The 21758-nt window shown below is 43.9% G+C and overlaps 1 protein-coding gene across 1 annotated transcript; it reads right to left on the bottom strand.

Moving 5' to 3' along the window:
• Positions 1-1145: 1145 nt before the first annotated feature.
• Positions 1146-21392, bottom strand: capn7 (calpain 7). Its single transcript, XM_088602133.1, has 22 exons — positions 21257-21392; positions 20914-21032; positions 20030-20138; positions 17807-17964; positions 17393-17460; positions 16411-16611; positions 15556-15642; positions 14766-14892; positions 13248-13333; positions 12667-12760; positions 12281-12427; positions 11757-11863; positions 11204-11324; positions 10217-10361; positions 9689-9788; positions 9103-9238; positions 8564-8639; positions 7498-7643; positions 5747-5809; positions 5203-5333; positions 2877-2969; positions 1146-2309 (listed from the first exon to the last, which is right to left on the bottom strand). Exons 2-22 carry the CDS (start codon positions 21013-21015, stop codon positions 2165-2167), a joined length of 2442 nt encoding a protein of 813 aa, XP_088458259.1. The 5' UTR covers positions 21016-21032; positions 21257-21392; the 3' UTR covers positions 1146-2164.
• Positions 21393-21758: the final 366 nt, after the last annotated feature.

Raw genomic sequence — 21758 nt, forward strand, 5'->3', positions numbered from 1 at the left:
GATTTTTCTTAGATATAATACATACCAACTCTGCTTCGGAAATCATCTGCTTAAAAACCCACATAACTGGAATACTGTAAATGAAGAAACCTTGCACTCGTGCTTCTCCCACAGTGAATATTCGTGAATCATTTGCAAATAGGAGCTGTGAAGGAAGATCGGAGGCACATCTAGAAGCAGGTTCAGGATCAAACGCTCTCTCACAGAAAAGGGCACACTGGCGTTTAGCTTTCCACAGAATCAGCTCACTAGTGTGGCCAGGAACTGAAATAGCAACACGGTGTTGAGCCCACGTGCCTTCTCTCTCTCAGCACCGAGGCAGCCAGGTGCAAAATCAAAGTTGCAGCAGACCCCTGCTTCACGTGGAGCTTTTAAGCTGTTAGTCTCAGGGGGGCTTAGGGAGGTGGGTGAGCCTTTTCATTTATTATTGAATGAAAAGGCAAGTTGAGGGCTCGAGTTCCTGTTGCAGACCGTGCTGCTGTACCCCAGTAGCTCCAGTCCACCCAGCTGTATAAATGAACTGGCTTTACCCAAGGGAAACCTACTGCTTCTCGATTATGGACTCTGACAGCCTCATGTTTCAGTCATTTCTATCAGTAACCCTTTAGTGAGATCCTCGCTTCACTGTCTCGCAACGAACCAGCCCTCTCAGTGTGGCTACTGACTGTTTAATCGAGTATTTTTTTCAAACACCCAAACAGACACTTTCTGCATAACAAGTCAACTTGGTGTCCACGTTTGTTTTTAAGGACAGGGATGTTACCTTTTATAAGTAATGTTTTGTACAGTAAATGATTGAAATGGGGAAGGTCAGATTTATTGAGAAACCTCCCTTTCTTGAACCGAATGTCTCCTCAAACCAATGACGTGAGATATTTGGGAAAGACGCTTAGCCCTTCCACAGCACCAAGCGAGTTTCTCTTAGATTTATTTTTGCGACTTGATCTCAGTCCTTCGCTAGAGATTCCCTGTGGGATGTCGTCTGTTGCATCTGGGTACTATAATTAGGCCTTAACTTAACCATTAACTGCATGCCATTTCAGTTATTTTCTAAGGGGAGATCAATCAAAAAAACAACAGCATGAGGACAGCAAAGTATGAAAACGTTTGATTAAAGGTTGAAAGAACCAAGAAAAGTCAACAGACTGGATAAAAAGAACTTCATTCTATTTCTAATAAACATTTGTGAGAGCATCAACATTTTATCTTACAGGGTAAACGAAATAGCTTCTTACAAAGCTTTAGTTCTCTATTGTGACAGAATATGTTTAATCCATTAATTTGCTCTTTATAGTATCAACAGATTTTTACAAACAGAAAGTGCCACCTTAGTGTACTTTACTAGTGCATAGGCATAACCTTATGGTTTAACTGTAATGGTGCTTAGCAACGCTGAATGAAAACAAAAATACCTTTACTTGAAGTATGCTCCAAAATCACATAAAAACATATATTGAGTCTGTAAAAATACAGAAATTCCAGCATTCAAGGGATTGTAATAAAAATAATCAAAAGAGCTCCTGGCTCCTGCGCTTCAGACTGACCAGCTCACTGATTATGTGGTGTGATTAAGTTACTTCTGGACTCTATTCAAGTGATTCACAGAAGCCCCTACATATCATAACACAAAGACCAATGAGCAGAAAGAAAAAGCTGTGTGCATTCAGCCCAGGAGCTAGAAAGACATCATACAGGAAGCTGGACGTGGACACATCCAGTTCATTACCCTGTCCCGAGATTGGTCTGAATCCATGTGCTAGTCACTTCAAGTGTTTCGTACATCTATGTGCTAGCAGGACAGGGTACAATGCATTGAAAACAGAAAAGGACAATGACGGTAAACAGGTGACTGAGTATCTGGTGTGCTTATTTTGGACTGTAGATGGTTTGATTAAGCCACACATGTATTAGATGCCAGTATACTTGCTGCGCTGTGCAAAAGGTTTACCCAAAGTCAGTAGGTTATTCTTTCATTGTTTCTTTTTTGGTTAAAGACCATGGCCATTCGACCCATTGGAGATGGGTCATCTTCACGAACAGTAAAAATAAACATCAATTTACAGACGAGCTCCTGAATTCACTGATGGCTTAAAAGTTAACCAGGACCACAACTTTTGCGCTCTTGAGTCAGTGGGTCCTGAGAACATGGACTTTGGCATGCCCTTTACTGAAGCTTAGAGACCTTGATCGGCGTCGTAGTGTTAAAGTCCAGGAAGAAAGGGCCTTCTTGCTTGGGTAGGAAGGTGGTGGGAATGATGTTGTAAACTCCAGCAGGAACACAATCAGCCTCCATGTAGCAAAAGCCGCACCTAAGGCAAAAATAAAGATGGACAGGCAACAGACAAGGGTGAGATTGTGGCTTAACGCAGCAACAATTTGAGAGCAACAACACAGTCATGTGAAGAGGCAACAAATTAACAGGTTCATCTATAAATGATTCAAGGAAATGGAGCCAGAGAGGGGTACACTCTCATCTCACTCTGCGCATTAGTAAAGTGATGTTAGACAGAGGCACAAATTGTTAAGAAGACCTGGACTAAGTTCCAGAAAGTTATTAATGGGAATACCAGTGTTATTATGGAGATATTAAGATGGGTAACAATTAAAACACAGGAATGCACTTTGAAGAACTAACACATTTACCTCTTACTCTGTATAAACCGCTGCTGCTATCTGCAGCATTCTTATGTTCTTTTAGGGTTTTCAGGTCGTTTTAAGTTTAAGGGTTTTTCCGCTGCTTTTGAGTCAAGTGGAGTGATTTCTGCAGCGGTCCTGTGTCTGCTCACCCGCCCCTGCACACCTGCTCACAGAGGCAGCGGGAGGAGAGGCGGCGGCACTGGCGTGGAGTGAGCTCAGGCGAACCGAAGGGAAATTACCGGTAATCCCCACTGCTCCTCTTCTGAGCGGCCGAGGGTCCAGGGTCCCCCACGGTGGAGACCGCGATCACCTCAAACCCCACGCTGTACTGCCTGCGAGAGGTCGTTCATGGCACACAGCATCGTCGGGAAACAAGGAGGGAAAGGAAAAACATGAACTTGGCAAAGCAAGAAGACCTTGTAGAGCGAAGTGGGTTAAAAAATGCATTCTACGGAAAGAGACCTGTAGTACGATAACGTCCTCTTAGAAACCTCATTTATCTCATTTATCTTAGCGGGTATCATGTTTGAACACTGGCAACCACTGCAGAAACGGAGCCTCTTTCTTTCGCCCCCACAACTCAGCTTCTAGATGGGCTCAGCGTGAAAAGCAAGGGGGAGAAGAAACAGCCAGGAGGCCTACAGTCCAGCTCAGAGCTACAACTCAGGCTTGGAGCCCGGAGTCCCCCTGCGGCGCCCCTCCGGCAGCTCCAGCACCCCCTTCCCCTTTAGAAACTACCACCAACAAGCACAGCGCCCCCTGCTGCTGATGAGACTCTCCTCAGTCCCGCAGAAGTGAAACACAAGAAACATTTTGTTGTGATGGGGAAAACCCCCCCAACTTTTTCATAGCTTTTCCAAAAGGGTCAGGTATGGGTCCACGAGCATTTAAATCAGGAAGAGCACATTGGTTGCTTCTTGAAGCGTGGCAAACAATGAAAAGTCAAACTGGTGCGGCATCAAAAACATTACATTACTAGGAGTTTTAAAAAAACATGGTTGTGAAACTGCACTAAACTAAACAAATCAAATTGGTCAAAGAGGTCAAATTGCACAGATTTCTACGTGTTTCAGCTTTAGTCATTCACTCTTACGAATGTCATTTAAATGCCACTGAAAACTTGTTAACGTCATCATGTTTCACTACAATCCCAATTCCCATGCAATGAGAGAAAGTCTGTTTACAAGGTCAAGATCCTTGTTCCTGTGGGAAGGCTTTGGAGAATGGCCAAAACAGCCTCCTGGATTTCCCAGAATGAGCAACCATGTCTTTTGAACACAGAGGCTATGAAACAATCTCAGTGAAAAATACACATTACGATTAAATCTGCTTGCCCTCTGTGTTTAAGTTATTAACAGGAAGGGTTTGTTATGATCTTTTTATTCTCTCTAGTTTTTCAGCTGAGCTCTCCATTTCTATTTCAAACAATAAAGAGGTGGTTGAAAACAGACACTCGATAAAGACTTGTTCTGTATCAAATACTGGGCTGGATACTGCTGAGGGACGCTGCTGTTGTCCTCATACCCTTTTGCTTTGTCTTTTATGAAAATGTTAAGGAAAGCGAGGTCAGAAACTCTCTCTACTGAACCCCAATTAGCTTTAATGCTACAAACATACACAAGTACTTTCTGTGGCCATACAATAAACCACTGACTGAGCTTCTGAGCAGGTGATTCTGTTGAAGCAATATAATTTCTTCAGTGATCCACTGACTGCTTAAAAATAAAATAACTGGATGTTTGACGAACCAGTTATACATTGGCCTATTTACTTATTATGAATTGAAGATTATAACTCAAAACAAACGTTTTGTTGTGTATTTAAGATTTCATTAAGATGAAATTACTAAATGTATGACAATGTCATACAGCTTGGCATGCTATCACCTCCTCCTACATAGCTTAGAAGATGTTAAACCCATTCTTATACTGTATAGTGTGTGCAGAGTTCAATGACCTGGACTGTAATGCATTCTCAGCGCAGTGATTCAAGAAGCTGAAGCACAAGATTAATTTTAGATGCACTCAACCCATAAGAACGATCAAGACATGCCTCACTCTCGAACACAACTTTGCATAGACGAGAAAAATCATTCTGAATTAAAAACAGTTCATGCACTAGCAGGGTGTCTCTTAAAATGCCGAATTCTGTTTTTCAACAACGGGGAAAACAGAAACAGATATTTTAACAGTCTTATGAAATGTTGGAGGGGGAAAAAAGCTCAGAAAGGTATTGCTCTGGAAATCAAAAGGAAAGGGAGACTGGGGTCTCTAGAATCACTGAACTGCTGTGAAACCCAATGCTCGACTCACATGGCCTAGATCCCGTTATAAACCTGGGCCTTCAAGTACAGCACACACTGCCCAGCACAGACACTGCTATTTCAGGACAGACATGAGGCAACCCCAGGCACCGTGTGCACAGGCAATCTATCCCCTAGCTCGCCTCACCAGCCCCGACGCTCCGCGGTCATCAAGGGCAGCGTATTGATAGTGCGCCACGAGAGCCAGGTCTCCGACAGCACTGGGGAAGACCGCGCATCATTGGACTATTTATCTCACAGACCTGGAGCCCCGCAGCTCAATGAGGAGAGGCCCCGCTTTCTCCAGCTGGAACTGGTAGATGGGGTTGTACTTGTGAGTCTCTTTGTAGTTCCCGCAGCCGCCGGCACTCTGACCTTTCCACTGCCCGTTGACCTGTGGAGACAGCAGTGAGGCACTCCGGTAGTGGCAGGGCTGGTCGTCGGCGTCCGCGGCCGCCATGTGGCAATCTACTGCTGCCCAGAAACACTGCTGAGCCTTGCGCACAGCGCGGCTCCCAGGCTTTTATTCAGGGACCAGCGTGAATGTGCAGGATAACCAGACTGGGGAAGCAACAAAACAGCTGTTTTACAAGACGTTGGCTATTCTACAGGTGGTTGCTACTTTTCCACGAACTTCCCCATTTTTTTAAATGACTCATTCAGTGAAGTATGAGAACGTGACCACTTTGAAAACCGGAATAAATACCACTGAGCGTACGGCAGTTTAGAGTGTTTCAGTGGGTATCGTATTTTCATACCCGGTTCCTCTTTCCGAAGTGGTAGCCTTTGAGTCTACCGAGCACTTACCCTCTTCGAGTGAGTGTAAGGAGTAGGGATCTTCGAGAAATTAAACTTGCATCCAGAGTACACCTGTTTGAAAAAAAAATCATTTTAGGAATAAGTCAAATGTGGCCGTTCAATCTGACGTTTAATGCAACTTCTGACAAAAGTAACAAACAATCTGTGCAAATGGAACATATTCTACTAAGAGGACAGAGCGATTTTCAGCTTTAAGTATTATTAACGCCACATCTCCCAGGTGTTGTACCATCCTATTTGGAAAGAACTGTACAAATTCAAGAAATTTGTATGTTATAGGAAAACAATACTGTTGTTTAAAATATATTTTACCATGCAGTGTAATTTATGATCAAAGGTTAAAATGATAATATAATAATAATTGCACAGACTTTGGCTTAAACCAGTCTCTATTCCTCTACAATTATAATGGTAATCGCACAGATATTCACGAGCCGCAAACTCTACTGCTCCTGACACACTGAACATGTATTTCTGAAAACTTGTTTTTCTTGGCATTTGCTTATCAGAACTGGCTTGATGACCATCTCAGAAACAACATCTGAGGCTGTAGGTAACCCAGCTGGTAGCCTGTTTCTTAATGCATTTAAATTGATTAAACAACATTTTCTCTGGACTCAGCAAATCTCAAGACCAGCAAAACAATGCCCTTTATAAATTAATAAGATTAGGCACAAGATAATCTCTTGCACAGTTTTCTTGAAAATAAGGGATTTACAGTATACTGACATCCATGATTTAGGTTAGAAAAAACAGCTTGTAAAGAGAAATGCTTCTCCCCTTTTCTGAACAGATGATCTGAATGTTTAAGAGACCCTGCCTTTAGGCTTTAAGTGTGCACTTGCAAAGACATTTTAACTATAACTGTGTTTATTTTGTTAGATTTTTTGTTGGCAAAAAAAAAGAAAACTCTAACAAGCTTGTACTTTGGAGGGCGCGCATCATGTTTCAGACAGCCATTTCTGAGATCAAAGAGGCAACATATTGCTGGAGGCTTCTTTTATGCTAATTACTGCGCCATGTGGCTGACTGCATCCTTCCTTCTGTCATACAGACATAACTGGGACACTGCCCACTTCATACTGGGCCTGTGCATTCAAACGCCTCCAACAGCATTCAAGATTAAAATCCTTGATGCAAACGCGAAGTACTGAAGGCTATAAATATGGCTTTTGAAAGAATGAATTCACACAGTCAAAGCTGAGTGGCATCAAGGCTCCCATTCCCCAACGCTCTCTTCTTTTTGACGAACTTGGAGCTTCAAAGACGTCGTACAGATCTATCCGGAGGCCTGAGGGGACCCTGTATTCACTTTGTTGATGCAGGTTTGGTGATGCAGCCACGTTATTTTTTTTACTGAAATAAAACTGTTATTATGCAGTAAATCTCTCTCTGTCCAAAGGATCTGCTTCTGTATAAGATGGGCTTGAAAATCTCACAATACTATGACTCAGACATAATATTCTTTTTCTTAGGACAGGATGTCTGGAATGTTTTTCCGAAGTCTCGATGTCAGTTATTGTATTTCTCACAAATCAATCTACGTGTAGCTGAACGCACTTATACTGGGGTGAGAATGTGGCTCTGAGCGTTTCGACTGTGTGCTCACGGGGCTCAATGGATAGCGCTTGGATTTGTCCATTTCTCAATACCGACAGAAACACAATGGACGTCTTCAGAGCTCTGCAAAGCGACTCAGACCTCCATGCAGTGCTTTGGAAGCCTGGCGGTCCACTTACCCTCAGCGTGTAGTGGATGGTGTTCTGCTTCTCGTACTGCGACACCACCAGAGAGAAGGTGTGGGTGCCCGCGCTCGTCAGCTTGATTTTGGTCAGATAGTGGGGACTGTTGATACGAATCCCATCGATGTATGGGGGAGGATCGGCTGCAAAAGAGGGGTGGCAGGTTTTAGACCTCTGAATTTTGCATCAAACACTTGTTTTCAAAATAAACCATGATACTCGCATACATGTGGAAGGCGTTGCATCAATATGAAAATACCTAAAGCTAGCATTTACATTTCATGTTGCTCACAAGAGTGTACAATCTTCTACATATGTGGTTAAACTGCCCTTTAGCAGGTATCACATCTGCCAGAAGCAGATTCTGTATCCTGTTCGGAGTGTTAATCATCTGCTGCAGAAAGACATCGCAATGGCTTTTTAAGCAGCTGGGAACCGTCTCTGTGACTTGGGTGTATTTTTAAAGCAGCGCTTTCTCATGCATGAAAAAACAAAAGCTTGTTTTCAGTCGGTTTCATGAGTCAACCAGACGCGCAGTTTGACATGCTGGCAGGATACCAGGGGAACGGGGACAGCAAGTGTTCGCCTATTCGCCTGCAGCAAGTGAGGAGAGCAGGAGCCCCACCGACCGAGGGGCTGGTCTGAGAATGGCACACACAGCTGTGGTCCTGTGTGAATACACCTGCACTCGACTAGCACCTACACTGACACGTTTTGCACACTGGACTTCAGGAAGATACCATTTTAGAAATGCATGGGGCTGAAAGTGTCCAGGACATTCAGACATACAGGAAAAACATTAAACACATGGCAACTACGAATTGGTCAAATTTGAAAACAACACATTATACACAAAGGGCCTATTGCTAAATAATGATCTAATTATTCTGCGCCTTGATTTGTTAAAACTCACTTTCGTTTTCTAGTTCAGAACTAGCCACATGAAAAAGCCCCTTACAGCAGTTTTGCTAGGGTTTGTAGAGAGTTATTTTAACTCGGTGTTATCCCATCATGTGGGAACAGGTACGGATCTGAGACATGGAACTTGTACTCCTGTACTCACAAGGGTAGTAGACTTTCTTCCCGTCTGTCTTGTACACAACAAGGGTGATGAATTCTCGATTCTGGGCAAAGTCATCCTTAATCACAAACAGAAAAGAAGAAAAAAATAAATAAATCACCTTTTAGACCACACTGTGAATCCATGTTTTAAAACTACAACTTCAGAGCTCTTTCTTTCAAACATGCACAATTAATATCAACTGCACTTTATAATTTCCTAAAATAAACTGTTACTTGCAGGAGTCACAGCAATTCAGTTTCTGGCCAGTTAAGTCTCAGACGTACAGTGCTTTGCATTATCACACAGCTCCCCTCAAACTGTAAGCAGTCTCTTGAAAACCTATGCAATTCATCTGGTACCACCCTCTGTCTGAAACACCTGATATTATGATTTCAAACATCTTTTTAAACTATTGTATTAGAAAAACCTTCCAACCTTTTCTTTTTTGCAATTTAAAAAATAAAAACATAAAAATAAATGCAAGCCGCTCAGTGAAAGATTAAAACATGGTTCCCCACAGTCCCCGCGCAGGCCCGTACCTTGTCTGTGATGTGCCTAGTGAGGAGAACCCAGACTGCAGCGCCCCCTTGTGGACACTGCACCTCCAGCTTGTACTGGGGGTTGTTAGCCAGGCTGTAGGCATCTTTTACTGGGCCCTGCTTGGCTTCCCAGGTGCTGTGACACACAAAAAAGCAATAGACCATTCTTATTTCTCATTGCCATCATTAAAACACACCAAATGAAATCAGTTAATGCCCACACACACCTAAATCTGAAATCTATTGGCACTGCAATGGGGAAGATGAAAAGGTCAGTAATAACCTTTCAATGCTGTCTGGGAAGAAGGCGTATAAAACTTGAAGTGAGACAGATTAAACGGAATTTTAAAGGCTCTATTATGACGCGGGGCTCAGTTTGGGTAAAAGTCAAGATTTTGAAGTATTGCTTTTGGGAAACGTTCATGAGAAAATGCATGACTCTTTAGCGTAGAGGTTGTGCTCACAAGGGTCTTTCCCCACGTGTCTTGTAAGCAACTAAAGGGCAACTTGAAACAAGCAGGCTTGCAAAACCTCACTCCCACCCCCACGGGACGTGAGGAAGGCCAGAGGCAGAGGAGTGGCTGACCTTTGGATGCAGGAGGACTCTTTGAACAGCACAGGGCTCCAGCTCAGGTATATGACATCGTAGTATTGGCACAGGTCTTCCCATGTGATCCAGAAGACCCCTGACACAAGAGCAAGAGAGCGTTTGACAGAGGAACACCTGGCCGGCCTCCCCACAGTCCGCCATTCTCTTCAAGCCCGTTTCCACAGCAGGAAGAGGGGATATGACAAAATGCCACTCGCAGTTTTACTCCTCACTACATTCGTTACTTATGCAGGTGGAAAGAGCTACAAAGGTTTGGCGGCACAAACTCAATTCTTTGATATTTCACAAAACTTAAAAAAGAAATAGTCAATAAAAGAACGCTGCAAATGATTACCCAGGGTACCAAGCTGAAAAAATTACACCTGGCATCCATCTTTAATATGTACCGGACAAAATATTAATTTTGACGTTGAGCATGAAAAGGTCGCCTGAATATCAAAACAGTTGTTTTTTTTTTTTAAACTAAGTGCTTCATCTTTCCAATTCCGTCCCCCCTCACGGTACCGTTGTCGAACCGCTGGGCCATCTTGGGGTCAAAGTTGAGGTACTTGAGGAGCTCCGGGGTCCAGCTCTTCTCGTCCCGCTCGCTGAAGCGGCCCTTCCACCGCAGATGGCTCCAGGGGTTTTTCAGCTGCAGAAACCGACTGCCCTAGAAGAGAGAGACGCAGCACGATGTCACAAGGCTTCGACCTGAAGACTGCTGGAACCTCTGTTCAGGGCTTGTAATCTGTAATCGTGGGGAACTGGGAGGGCGGCACAGTGGTGAGCACTGATGCCTTGCAGTTCAATTCCCTGGGCAGCTCAACACCCTGCTCCTCACCGCTGGCAGCCCACTGGAGCTCAGCAGGTGTGGGCCTGGCCAGTACCTGGATGGGAGACTCCTGGGAAAAACTAAGTACGGTCATGAGGACACTACACTGCAAAAAGGCGTCGTGTTTCGGATGAGACGCACGACCGAGGTCCTGACTCTCTGTGGTCATTAAAAATCCCAGTGCGTTTCTCGAAAAGAGTAGGGGTGTTAACCCCTTCGTCCTGGCCAAATTTCCCCCTGGTCTTTACTAGTCACGGCCTCCTAATAACCCCCCTCTCTGAACTGGCTTCATCACTCTGCTCGCCTCCCCACTGAGAGCTGGTGTGTGGTGAGCGTTCTGGCGCACTATGGCTGCCATCTGCACCCATAGTGAGCTGCAGATGCTAACTGCCCTGTTTTTCCCCATATACAGATGATTTGTAATCAAGCAGCTGGCTCTTATTACTTTACTGACTGCGCTCTTGAGACAGGCGTCTTGCAAATGCTTAACTGATCTCGGCACTTAAAATACTTCACCCCACACTTGGAGACTCCATCAACGTGTAAACACAAATGTGAAAACACATTTTTAAGTATTTTACAGCTAAGAATTTTCACCTACACAAAGCTTTTGAATCGTGTTAATTGAAGAACTTTCTCTAATCCTCACTTTCAACTCTCAGAACTTGTCTGCTCAGTACCTTGTATTCCCTGATGTCCAGGACTGCGTAGGCGTGTGTGGACACCAGGCCCCATCTCTCGGCCTCCTCTTCCGTCATCACCCCGGTCGCCGTGGTGATCAGCACGTGGCCCTGGTGAAACCTAACGTTGGGGAGTGTGGCAATAAGTATACCCCGAATCGTTGTCGCCTGACTTGCAACTGTGTCAGTGCAAGTCCCACAAAGTCAAGGCTACCGATCCTTCACATCTACGAGACCTCCCGTGATCATTTCCTTTTCTACTCTGACTTGTCCTACAGATTCAGAGATCTTTCACTTTCTACTCAATCATTTTACTGTGCTATGAAATCAACAGTAACTGTTCACCCATGTTTGGCGAATCCTTGAAATAACACTGGATATACGTATGAGATCAAACTACTTTTTTCAGGGACTGATGTCTGATAAGCTTATTGAACATGTGCTGTGTACTCAAAGACCACAACGGATTATAACTCAAATGCACACCCTATATTTAGATATTTTAATGTCAAATTGTTCTAAAAGTTACTAATCAGGAAGACAACAGACTTACCTTTGATACAGCATTCGAAACGTGCTGTCCTTACTGAAAGCTTGATTGTCAGAATGCATAGCAATTCTCTCAGGAATCCAGCCTGTGAGCGCATGAAGGTCGATGTTCTACAGAACAAATCACAGTGTATGACAGGTATTTGTGAGTTATTCCCTTACTGTCAAGATGCCTGCACTATTAGTAAGACATGAACCACCAGTGGGAACTAATATAAAAAAACACTTTTTATGCATGATATAGAATCGTAATGACTAGGAATGCAAGTAATGCTTTCGGATTAACCAGAGGTGATGAAAAGGTTATAGAAGGCTTTTAAACATATGGTAGGCTTTTTAATTTTCACGAAATGTTAGGAAACAGCTTAATTGGCCTCGACATCTTCCTTCTAATGTTAGACAGGAACTCTGATAACACAGGGCCTTCTATGACAACTAGAATGAAAATACAATGAAAAGAAAAGCAACCCAAGACGTTTGCTTCACATGGAAGAGAGGTGATTACGTTGAGGCGGCGCTGTAACTCACTGAATTAGAGCCGGGGAAGTCGTACCCTCCCATGACCTTCATGTACGCCTTCTCGATGAGAGACACCCACAGCTCATTCTTATTGCTGGAATAGGAACAGAGCAGCTCCCCATTGCGATCCACTGGCAAGTAGTCATCGATAACAACCTGGCGGCAGAACAACATCACAGCTCTGAGAGCCTGCTTCTGGTGCGAGGAAACGGCTGGAGCTGTTTTTAGCAAGCCTAAAATCACGACACTGAAACCCTTTGGCTTCCGAAGGCCCTGCTCTGAAATGGAGAAAATCGCTCAGAAGTGTGCTCTAGACTTTTTTTTCTCTCACTTTTCCGGAGTAAATGCATTCCTAACCCTTCATGCTAGATACGTTCAGAACTGTGTGCACTTGCCTTCCTGGGAACTCCATTAATGTGCAGCTTGACCATGTACTTTCCACAGGGGTTGTACTCTGGTTCCCCCTTCTTGTTCTGAGGATATATAATGCTGCATAAAATAGCCAGAGAAACATCAACGTCATGACCAGCTGCTGAAAGTAACGTTGGCAAGTCAAGACATTATTATGAGTAGTAATGCTGTTCAGCAGATGCTCTTACCTACAGTGCCTTACAGTACATTCAAAAGATTTACAGAACTGTGCAAACGTTACACTTTTCAACCCCACACAAAAAGTAAAACAAAAAAGGCAAAATAATAAAAGACAAAGTGGGTACAGCAGATATGGAAACGGAATACTGGTTGATGTTAGAACAGCAGGATAACAATAATATTTTAGTGAAACAAAAAGCTTAGAATCCTTTTTGATTGCTCGCAGCCAAGTGCCCTCTCCAGCCTTCTTGAAGTAAGCCAGGGTGTCAGCTTCAGTAACAGGAGCTTGTTCCTGACTGCTACAGCCCTACACACATACAGGTGTGCTTCCATTTAACTGTCCTGGACATACTGATTGCTACTAAGAGAAGACTAAGACTCTTACCTTGTGATTAACTTCTTGTTATATCGTCTCTCGTACGCTGCACTGATGGCCAACGAGGCTACAAATGAGCAGTCAGATACCACTGTCTAAAAAAAAAAAAAGGGGGTTTTATTAACTTACATTGTGTTCACTGGATTGACCTATTCGGATTATAGTAGATTAGAAAAAAAGAATCAGAAAGTGAGATGGCAGTGAAATTCTTTGTTCAGACGAATTGACCATAAGAAACCAGCATCCCTTTCAGGGTATCATCTGCCATCACAAGGATGCAAGGAGGTTTGTTTTACTGTTTCCAGAAAATCACAGTAAAAAAACGATAAATTCAAATCAACAGAATAATAATTTTGTTTGGGGATTCAACAAAAACATGTGATTCTGTGAAAATCCTCAGAGTTGGAGTATTAAACAAAAATAAAATCCATATAGCATTGTTCTTTTCTATGGTCATACTGTATATCCTCCATTTCCTAAACAAGGTCAGAGATTTCATCCGGCCAAGATATCCACTTGGGAATCTGAATTTAAAAACAGATTTGAATAAGAGTACCACAGCATCTTACAGCTACATCCTTAAGTCAGACATGAGTGAGCAGCAGATGCGCCTTTGAAAAGCACTGCGCTTCTGTAAAGAAACACTGAACTACTGCAGGATGTACTAAAATCCTCCAGGGGTAGGCAAGATACAGAACAGAATCCCACCCTACCTGTCCGCTCCTAATGACGGCTTACTGGATTGTTCTCCATTCCTAAGAGACCTGCCTGTTTCTGTACCAACAACCTCTTTTAGTTTAAAAGCAAATGTGCGAAGCAATGCATATTTGAACCAGGAAAGTATGTCATGTGGAAATTTCTTGTGCACGGTAACTCCACAGCCTCAGCTTCGGTTCCAGGCGTCAACAGGTACAACAAGAAGCTGCTTGGAGTTTTCAGTGTTATACTAGTAGACTAATACTGCGTAGACAAGTGCAGCAGGGAGAACTAGCAAAGGAAATTCATTGTGGAAAGACCACTTTACCCAGTACAAGGTCATGGGGGAGCTGGAGCCTATGCCAGTACACAACGGTAGGAGACACTCTGGACAGGATATAACAGTAACTGGTGTACAGACATTCAGCTCCCTGTTCTTCAGCCCTGCTTGTACTGTCAAATTTGGAGCTGTCAGTTGTTTTTCAATTCAGCTTTCCAGCTGCGAAGCCGGAACCACACAGAGAAAAGGAGAGTCGTGACTCTCCAACATCTGGTGGAGTCATTTGGCTTGTGACATACTGCCACACCCCAGAGTGCCTTGTGACTGACGCCACCTCTGCCCTGCAGGCTCCTGGTCACTGCTGACTCAAGAGCTAAGTGAACAGCGTCCAGCTAAAGCCGGTCAGAATCCCATGGCTCCTCAACACTTCTTCACAGCCACTTGTGAAATCCTGGTCACAGTCGATCAATGACTTTGCCCTGGTGCGCAAGGGGAGAGCTCCAGATCCCCGAGCTCAGATGCCGGGTGATTTCAGGACACACTCCTCTCACCTGTTTGATGCTGAAGCTGGAGACTGTAAAGATCATGGTGGGGTTGTTGCAGATGTCATCAGGTCGAACCCATCGTGAAAAGACTGCTTTCTGCTTGGGAGAAAGGGCCAACTTGCCAGATTTGTCTCTGTAACACAGGTGCAGGGCAGTGATGCAGACTCCATTGTGTTTTTTTCTCCTGACATTGCTCTTTGCCATTACTACAAACACTGGAGTGGATTATTATTATTAAAACAATCAGACATTAAGGAAACAGTGAAAAGCAGACAGACAAGAAATACAGAACAGGCATTTTCCAATCATGTTTTGCTTGAAGGAGACTAAAAAAAACATAACGCTTTTGTAGCCTACTACTTCTTGTACTGTAATTCTGTGTAGTGCTTATCCACTCATTTTTAAGGAGTTTTTTTCACCTCATTCAAGAAAAGTGGGACCATTTTCCTTCATGTACTCTACTCCGGTAAGACATGGCGGCTCTCTTGCGTAAACTTTGAGGCAGTGCTGTGCGACGAGGCTGCTTTGCAGCTCACAGGCATTCAGCATGGTCCTGGCTTTTAAAAACTACAACCTGAGCACTTGAGATAACCGCCAACAAAAACAAGTCGCTGTTGGTTGAACACATTTGCTGTTAATTTCCCAAAAGGACTGAGTTAATTAACAGCCAGCTATAATAATGAGAGAATTGGCACAACTCTCAAAACCGGTGTCTTATCAAAAGCGGCCTGCACACAATTCTGTGGCTGTAAATGCTAAAATACAAAAATAAACATTCCGAACACACAGAACCTACGAAAATGGGACAGGAAAGGCGAAGCGCTCCCTCAGATCGACACTCATGAAAGGCACATATTCAATGCCATTGATTTTCGACGTCTGCCTGCAAAACAAAAAAAAGACATCTAAGGTAAAGCACAGTTAATCAATACTAGAAGCCTAATTAATTAGTGCTACAGATTAATTGCTCAGAACAAGTATTTAGAGCACAACAAAACTTGTCTGCATGTCTTATGCCTGCCCTTCCAGTAATTTTGCTTTCCAAGCATACAGAGCAGTGCTGTAATTGTACTGTGTTTCGATTCCTGCAATAGCAGCAGATGAAAGTTTGAAGCTGTATGGGTGGAAATAAAACACAGCACAAGGGAAGGGGACTGGACTGACATACTGTGACCCTGTTTTAACACCCTTGTCTAGCCTCTGGGAATTTGAAGAAACACAACAGTGGATAACATGGACAATGTGGGTTCTGCAGAGCTTCTAGGATCTTTACCTTGTCATCAAATGACAGTTTGCTTCTTTCTAAAGACATTTTTAACCCCCGAATGGGGTACTCTATAAACTTTGCTGCAAATATTGTTTCAACAGATGAATACAACAAGCCCCCCAATATTGTCCCATTTATTTATTTTTAAATTGCCACTAAAACACAGGACTGACCCCCAGAACCTGAACCCAGACAAACAATCTCCTTGAAGTGGTCATCTCAGTTCAGGGCTTTTCATTTAGCTGCTCTGTACTGTAGCAGGAAGTGCTATACACAACGTACCGCTGAGAAATCTCCCGAGTAACCGAGGTGTTCTCTACACTAAAACACCTGGTTCTACATTTTTATCTACATATTGGACATGAACAGAACACGTTCTATCACCTTAGCACTTCAATCTCCTCGGCGGTGTACTTCTGGCCCTGCGGCTCACTGGACTGGACTGGCCGAACTGCCTGTGGTTTGTCGTGCAGAGAGAAGTCTGGTCCCAGGGGCAGGTAGGGTCGTGCCTGGGTACTGGTTTTGGAGAGAACTGGCTTCTCCTTCTGAGTGGGCTTAGACATGGAATCTCTCAGCCCCTCTGCTCTGTAAAGAAGAAAACTTTTATGGCCATGTTCGTCTGATAGAACCCTACATTTCCCATTTTTAGTAACGCATAAGCTAAATAAAGGCCTGTCCTGAAAAAGTAACCCTGTGTACCGGCTAAACTGGATGTGTTGGATGTCACAGTCTTTTCTGCAGCCTTTTTATGTTCTTATATCTTAAGTTTCAGGACCAAAGACTGCAAAACCCTCTTATTGCAAGGGTGCAAAACAGGTGAAATAATGCGGTAATCAACTGTGCCGGGCTGGAGCAGACATAATTGACCACTACAGGCAGACGCCAGAGCTCACGTCATCAAAATCTGTCTCCACTGTATCCGGGTGGCGATTTCCATAAAATTAAAAAGGAGGGCCTTCTATGGGCAGCTGTTTTTAACCGAACAAGTAAAGGTTAATTCCACGCTGGAAAACAGAGAGGAGAAACAACCTTCTCCAGGCGAAACGTTGTTTCTCCTCTCTGCTCTTCAGCGTGGGTTGAACCTTTACTTGTTCCTCTGCAGCCGACACACCCTGATGCAGCCCCCCCCTCCAACTTGAACACGTTTGTTTTTAAAAGGCCAATATTCATAATACTTAAAAGCAACTTTCACAACACCAGAAAAAAAAGAGAGAAAAGGATCAGTGATTATGAGGATGAACTGTGCAGCGAGCTCCCTTGTGGAGATCCAATATGCCATTTTTAGGGCGCAGAGCCTACGATGGGATGATCAGAGGATCAGTCCACCTCCGCTCCTCTGCGTCCGGTACGAGGAGAGGGCACCCACCGGTCCAGCGCCTGCCGAGCCAGCTGCTTCAGCTTCCCCTCCAGCGCCTGGTCAGCTGTCTCGTTGGCCTGTGAAACAGGAGGCTGTACTCACTGCCCAGCTCCTGCAGTCGAGAGCCCTGACCCTGTAAAGGTCTTTTCAGCTCCACTGCTGGCTCCCACTCCACACCGCCCACTACAGAGACACGAACTGGAACTGCCCCAGTGGGCAGCGCACTGCACCCCTGCACAACGCCATCTACGTAACTCCCTGCTGCAAGAACAACACCGCCATGTCCAAACAGGGAGCAAGACGACGGGTCCACGTTTCTTAGAAACATTTTGTCCTACTGTTCTGTCTTTTCTCACCTGTCCAAACCCGCACATCGAAAGTCACAGACGTTCTTGAATGAATCGCGTCGCTGCGCTCGCCTACCGTCTGTATGCACAGCTCCACTGCCTGCGTGTACAGCTCGACGGCATCGTCCACGTTTCCCTTCTCGTCTTCCTCGAAGGCCTGCGTGACCAGGAAGTAGGCACGCTCCAGGTCGAGCTGGTGCTTCGACTTCAGGGGATCACTGCTCTGGCCCTGGACTGAATCAGAACAATGCCAGACACCATGACCGGCTGGCCTGCGCATCCTCTCGGACCTGCATAACACAGCCCCGTTCATCTGAAAAGCTCTCATCATCATGAAAGAGGACTGCCCAACCTTTATTTGTGGTTTTCCTACACCACGTGAATGCCTCCCTTTTAATGCATGGGAAAAAAAAATAATTAAGCAAAAGGCTCTGTGTTGACAATGTATGATGTAGTCGTTAAAAGTTGCTGTATTTTTAAAGGTGTTCAAACAAATTATTTTTATTTAGTCAAAACCACCTCTTTCCGTTAGGAAAGGTGTAAACGCACGGCCTCTTTTGCGCCTACAAGCAAGAATGTGCACGGTGTCTGTGCAGAATTCCGCGTCACACTTTCTCAAGAACCAACACTGGAAACCTGCAGCATTCGTTTAGAAATTCAGATACCTCTTCAACTCACAGAATAAAACCTTGAAGTCCTGTCAGCACAGTTAATTTGTTTGTGCCAAACAAATGTAAACAACCAACAGGACAATGTCAGCCAGAAGGCAATAAGGTGCTCATGAGATAGAGGTTTTTACTTTCGGATCGGAGAATTTTAGAAATGCATTATGTATGACATTCAAAGCAACAGGAAGTCCAATCCTGAAACATCAAATAAACATGCAGCCTCGAAGCTTGTCTTCTGGTAGCTAGTCAGTTTGCTCTGTCCTGGCCTCATGAAACTCCCACCTACATACTCAGAACACTCTGCTCTTTATTCAACGAGTCACGGAAAAAATGACTGCTGTGGACTTTCACAGTAATTTCCCACCACAGAGAACTTTTATTTTTAATCACACAAGGGAAAAACCTAATCATTAAGTTAAAAATATTTCATATTACGTACAGCTATGCTGTACAATCAATTATAATTCCCTGTCTCATTAACAGGATTGCTTTTGACAAGTTCAGCGAATACTTTGCTCCATCTTCCCCTTTTAAAACAGCCTTTTTGAAATCTCAAAGATCATATTTCCTTGAAAAACATCAACTGCATTTTTATATGCATGTTTGCTTGACCTTAATTGGCATTGTCTTACTTTTATTACTACAGTACTTAAGTTTGTGTTGCAGGAACAATGTGTTAAAGGAGGTCTGTAATTTGGAAAAATCATAGCAGCTACAAAAAACATGCAAGCTCTACATTTATGTTACCTTTAATTTATTGTCATCACTTCATAAATTGGACCTCATTCATTGACAAAAATACAAAAAAAGCTTCAGATGTTGCATAGCAAATCATTTCACTTAGAATTTATACCATAATTCACTAGTTATTAAGTCATGTTCTCAGTGCTGCTTATACTCTAGCTCAGTTCCCACATCCTTTTTTGAGATTGTTTCATAAATGCGTCTGAAGATTTATTACCATCGATCTATGAATGATTTCAGCCGTTTCCATGAGGGACACACTCTGAGTTTAACAATGCTGCTTGCCGGCGTGCAGTACAGAAAAAATTCAACCACTCATAGCTCAGCACTTCAGAAGCAGCTAACAGTTCTAATGAATCGCACTGGTTAAGCGGTCAGCACAACTGACAGAGTTGAAAACAATGGATTTCTGCTGATGCATGGCGTTCGAATGCTCTCACCAGCACACAGGTTCAGTGAAGTGCGGAGAACAGTGCAAAGCTGAGCTTTTCTTAATGCAGCAAGGAAAAGGAAAAAGCAGCAGAGCATCAATTATGATTACACTGTTCAGCAGTTTAACGCAGTTTTTAGGAATTGATTCTTTTGAGAAAACATCGACAGAATGTGAAAAAAAATCTGTGAACATGCAAGAAATGAGAACGTGTTCCCTTTCTGTTTGGTGATTCAAGCGTTATTGCATATCATGCTTTTCGAATGGGAGATAATAAAGCAGACTGGTTTGATCTGCTTATTGTTAGACAGACATTTATGTGACCAACATGTCACAAACTTCAGCTATTAAAACATGGGTGGTTTTTCTAAGGAAATAAAAGCCTTAAGCTACTGAGGTCTTTTCTTCTCGGTCTTGCCTCGAGTCATGCAGAATCGCACACACGGGCGGAACCCACCTGCACTGTGGAGCGCCTGCACTCTGTCGAGATACTCGTTCACCTTGTCCTGAATGTTCTCCAGCTTGGAGCCCGCCATTCCAGCATAGATCAGGGCCTGAGCAGCTTCCTGGGAAGAAGAATAGAACAGGGGGTGGAACGTGATGTGGGTCAAATAACAAATAGTTGCTTTGCTTCCAAAACTACAAGATTCTCAGGCCTTCGCTACCATAACGTGGTCGTTAAGGAACTGAATGTACTCAAAATGTCATGCAGAATACAAAAGGCGTTCTAACACTATCCTTGATTTAGAAGTATTCACTGATCAAGTCTAGTAAACATAAAAGTGTATACTAGATCATTTGTGCTAAGGCAGTTGGGAACATACTGAAAAACCTTTTGTGGCTGTTTACAATTTTTATTCACTCTGAGCACCCAGGACGATTAAAAATACATTTTGCTGTTGCTAAATGTTTTTTTTTTTTACACAGTACGACCGCTTACATTCAAACGTTGCTCTCTAACAAACGTCCCGGCTCAGACTTGAATCAGTAAAGGTGGTTGTGGCAGTCACAGAGCGTGACAGTTTAATGAGTTTAATGACAATCAGGTATTGCTGATTCCGCATTGATTCTAAAGGAGGCACAGTAAAACCCTTTAACAGCGTTATTTAACTTCACCTAATCCTATAAGGCAAAGCTCAGCTGGTCATCACGATAAATCCGGGGTATCAACAGTAATGTGGTTTTGTTCTGAACCATGTTTAGCTACTGAGATACTGACCAGTTAGCAGGTTTGGTCTTCCGCTACACATACAGTAAATTAGAATCATTGTGGCATTTTTATTTCGGTGTCTTTTGGTTCATGATAAAGAGGGTCAATGAATCCGACGGCAAAATTCCCACCTTATAATAAAAGACGGCTTCGTCGTATTTTGCGGTTTGGTCGTAGAATACGGCGGATTTCGCAAATTTCACGGCGTCCAGCTCCAGGGCCGCCGGATCCATATTTAATTTCCCTGACTCTTGAAAAAGTGAAAGGAAAAAAAAACTCTTATATCAGTCCGCTAACGGCGTTTGCTCCCCTCAGACAGTGACCCGAGTGCGATTTCCTCATTATGCTTCGTGTCTCCGGGTAGTGACACGACAGGGCTCTCTCGGCGCCGGCTGCCAGCTACACACCGTACACTCACGAAACAAGGGAGAAACGACACCACCATCGACACACGAAATGGACGGAGACCAGTACCTGAACGCTGAACCGATAGAGTTAATGTCTCACTTTCTTACAAGAGTCCCACTCCAGTGTAGTGAAAGCACCACAACAAACGCCTGGGTTTTCCTTCCGGGTTCGGGGGCGGGGCCTGTGACGTCAGACCAGTCAGGTGAGGCAGGCAGACAGCTGGGTTTATTGCAGCAACAACAACACTAATAAACCATTTCTTACACTTATACAGCGCTTTTCTGGACACTCCACTCGAAGCACTTTACAGGTAATGGGGATCCCCTCCACCACCGCCAGTGTGCAGCCCCACCTGGGCGGTGCAACGGCAGCCAGAGTGCACCAGTCCACTCCCCACACACCAGCTCTCAGTGGGGAGGAGAGCAGAGTGATGAAGCCAGTTCAGAGATGGGGATTATTAGGAGGCCATGATGGGTAAAGGCCAGGGGGAAATTTGGCCAGGACGCCGGGGTTACACCTCTACTCTTTTCGAGAAACACCCTGGGATTTTTAATGACCACAGAGGGTC

Source organism: Lepisosteus platostomus, chromosome 12, assembly GCF_059453375.1.
Source record: "Lepisosteus platostomus isolate fLepPlt1 chromosome 12, fLepPlt1.hap1, whole genome shotgun sequence".
NCBI lineage: Eukaryota > Metazoa > Chordata > Actinopteri > Semionotiformes > Lepisosteidae > Lepisosteus > Lepisosteus platostomus.

Bases quoted from the DNA above. Each gene is read 5' to 3' on its own strand.
- capn7 (XM_088602133.1), bottom strand. From the start codon at position 21,015: ATGGATCCGGCGGCCCTGGAGCTGGACGCCGTGAAATTTGCGAAATCC. The intron at 13,334-14,765 runs GTGAGAGGAGTG...TTTTTTTTTTAG, and splicing joins CCAGCTTCAGCATCAAACAG to ACAGTGGTATCTGACTGCTC. The intron at 5,334-5,746 runs GTAAGTGCTCGG...CTGTCTCCACAG, and splicing joins CTTACACTCACTCGAAGAGG to GTCAACGGGCAGTGGAAAGG.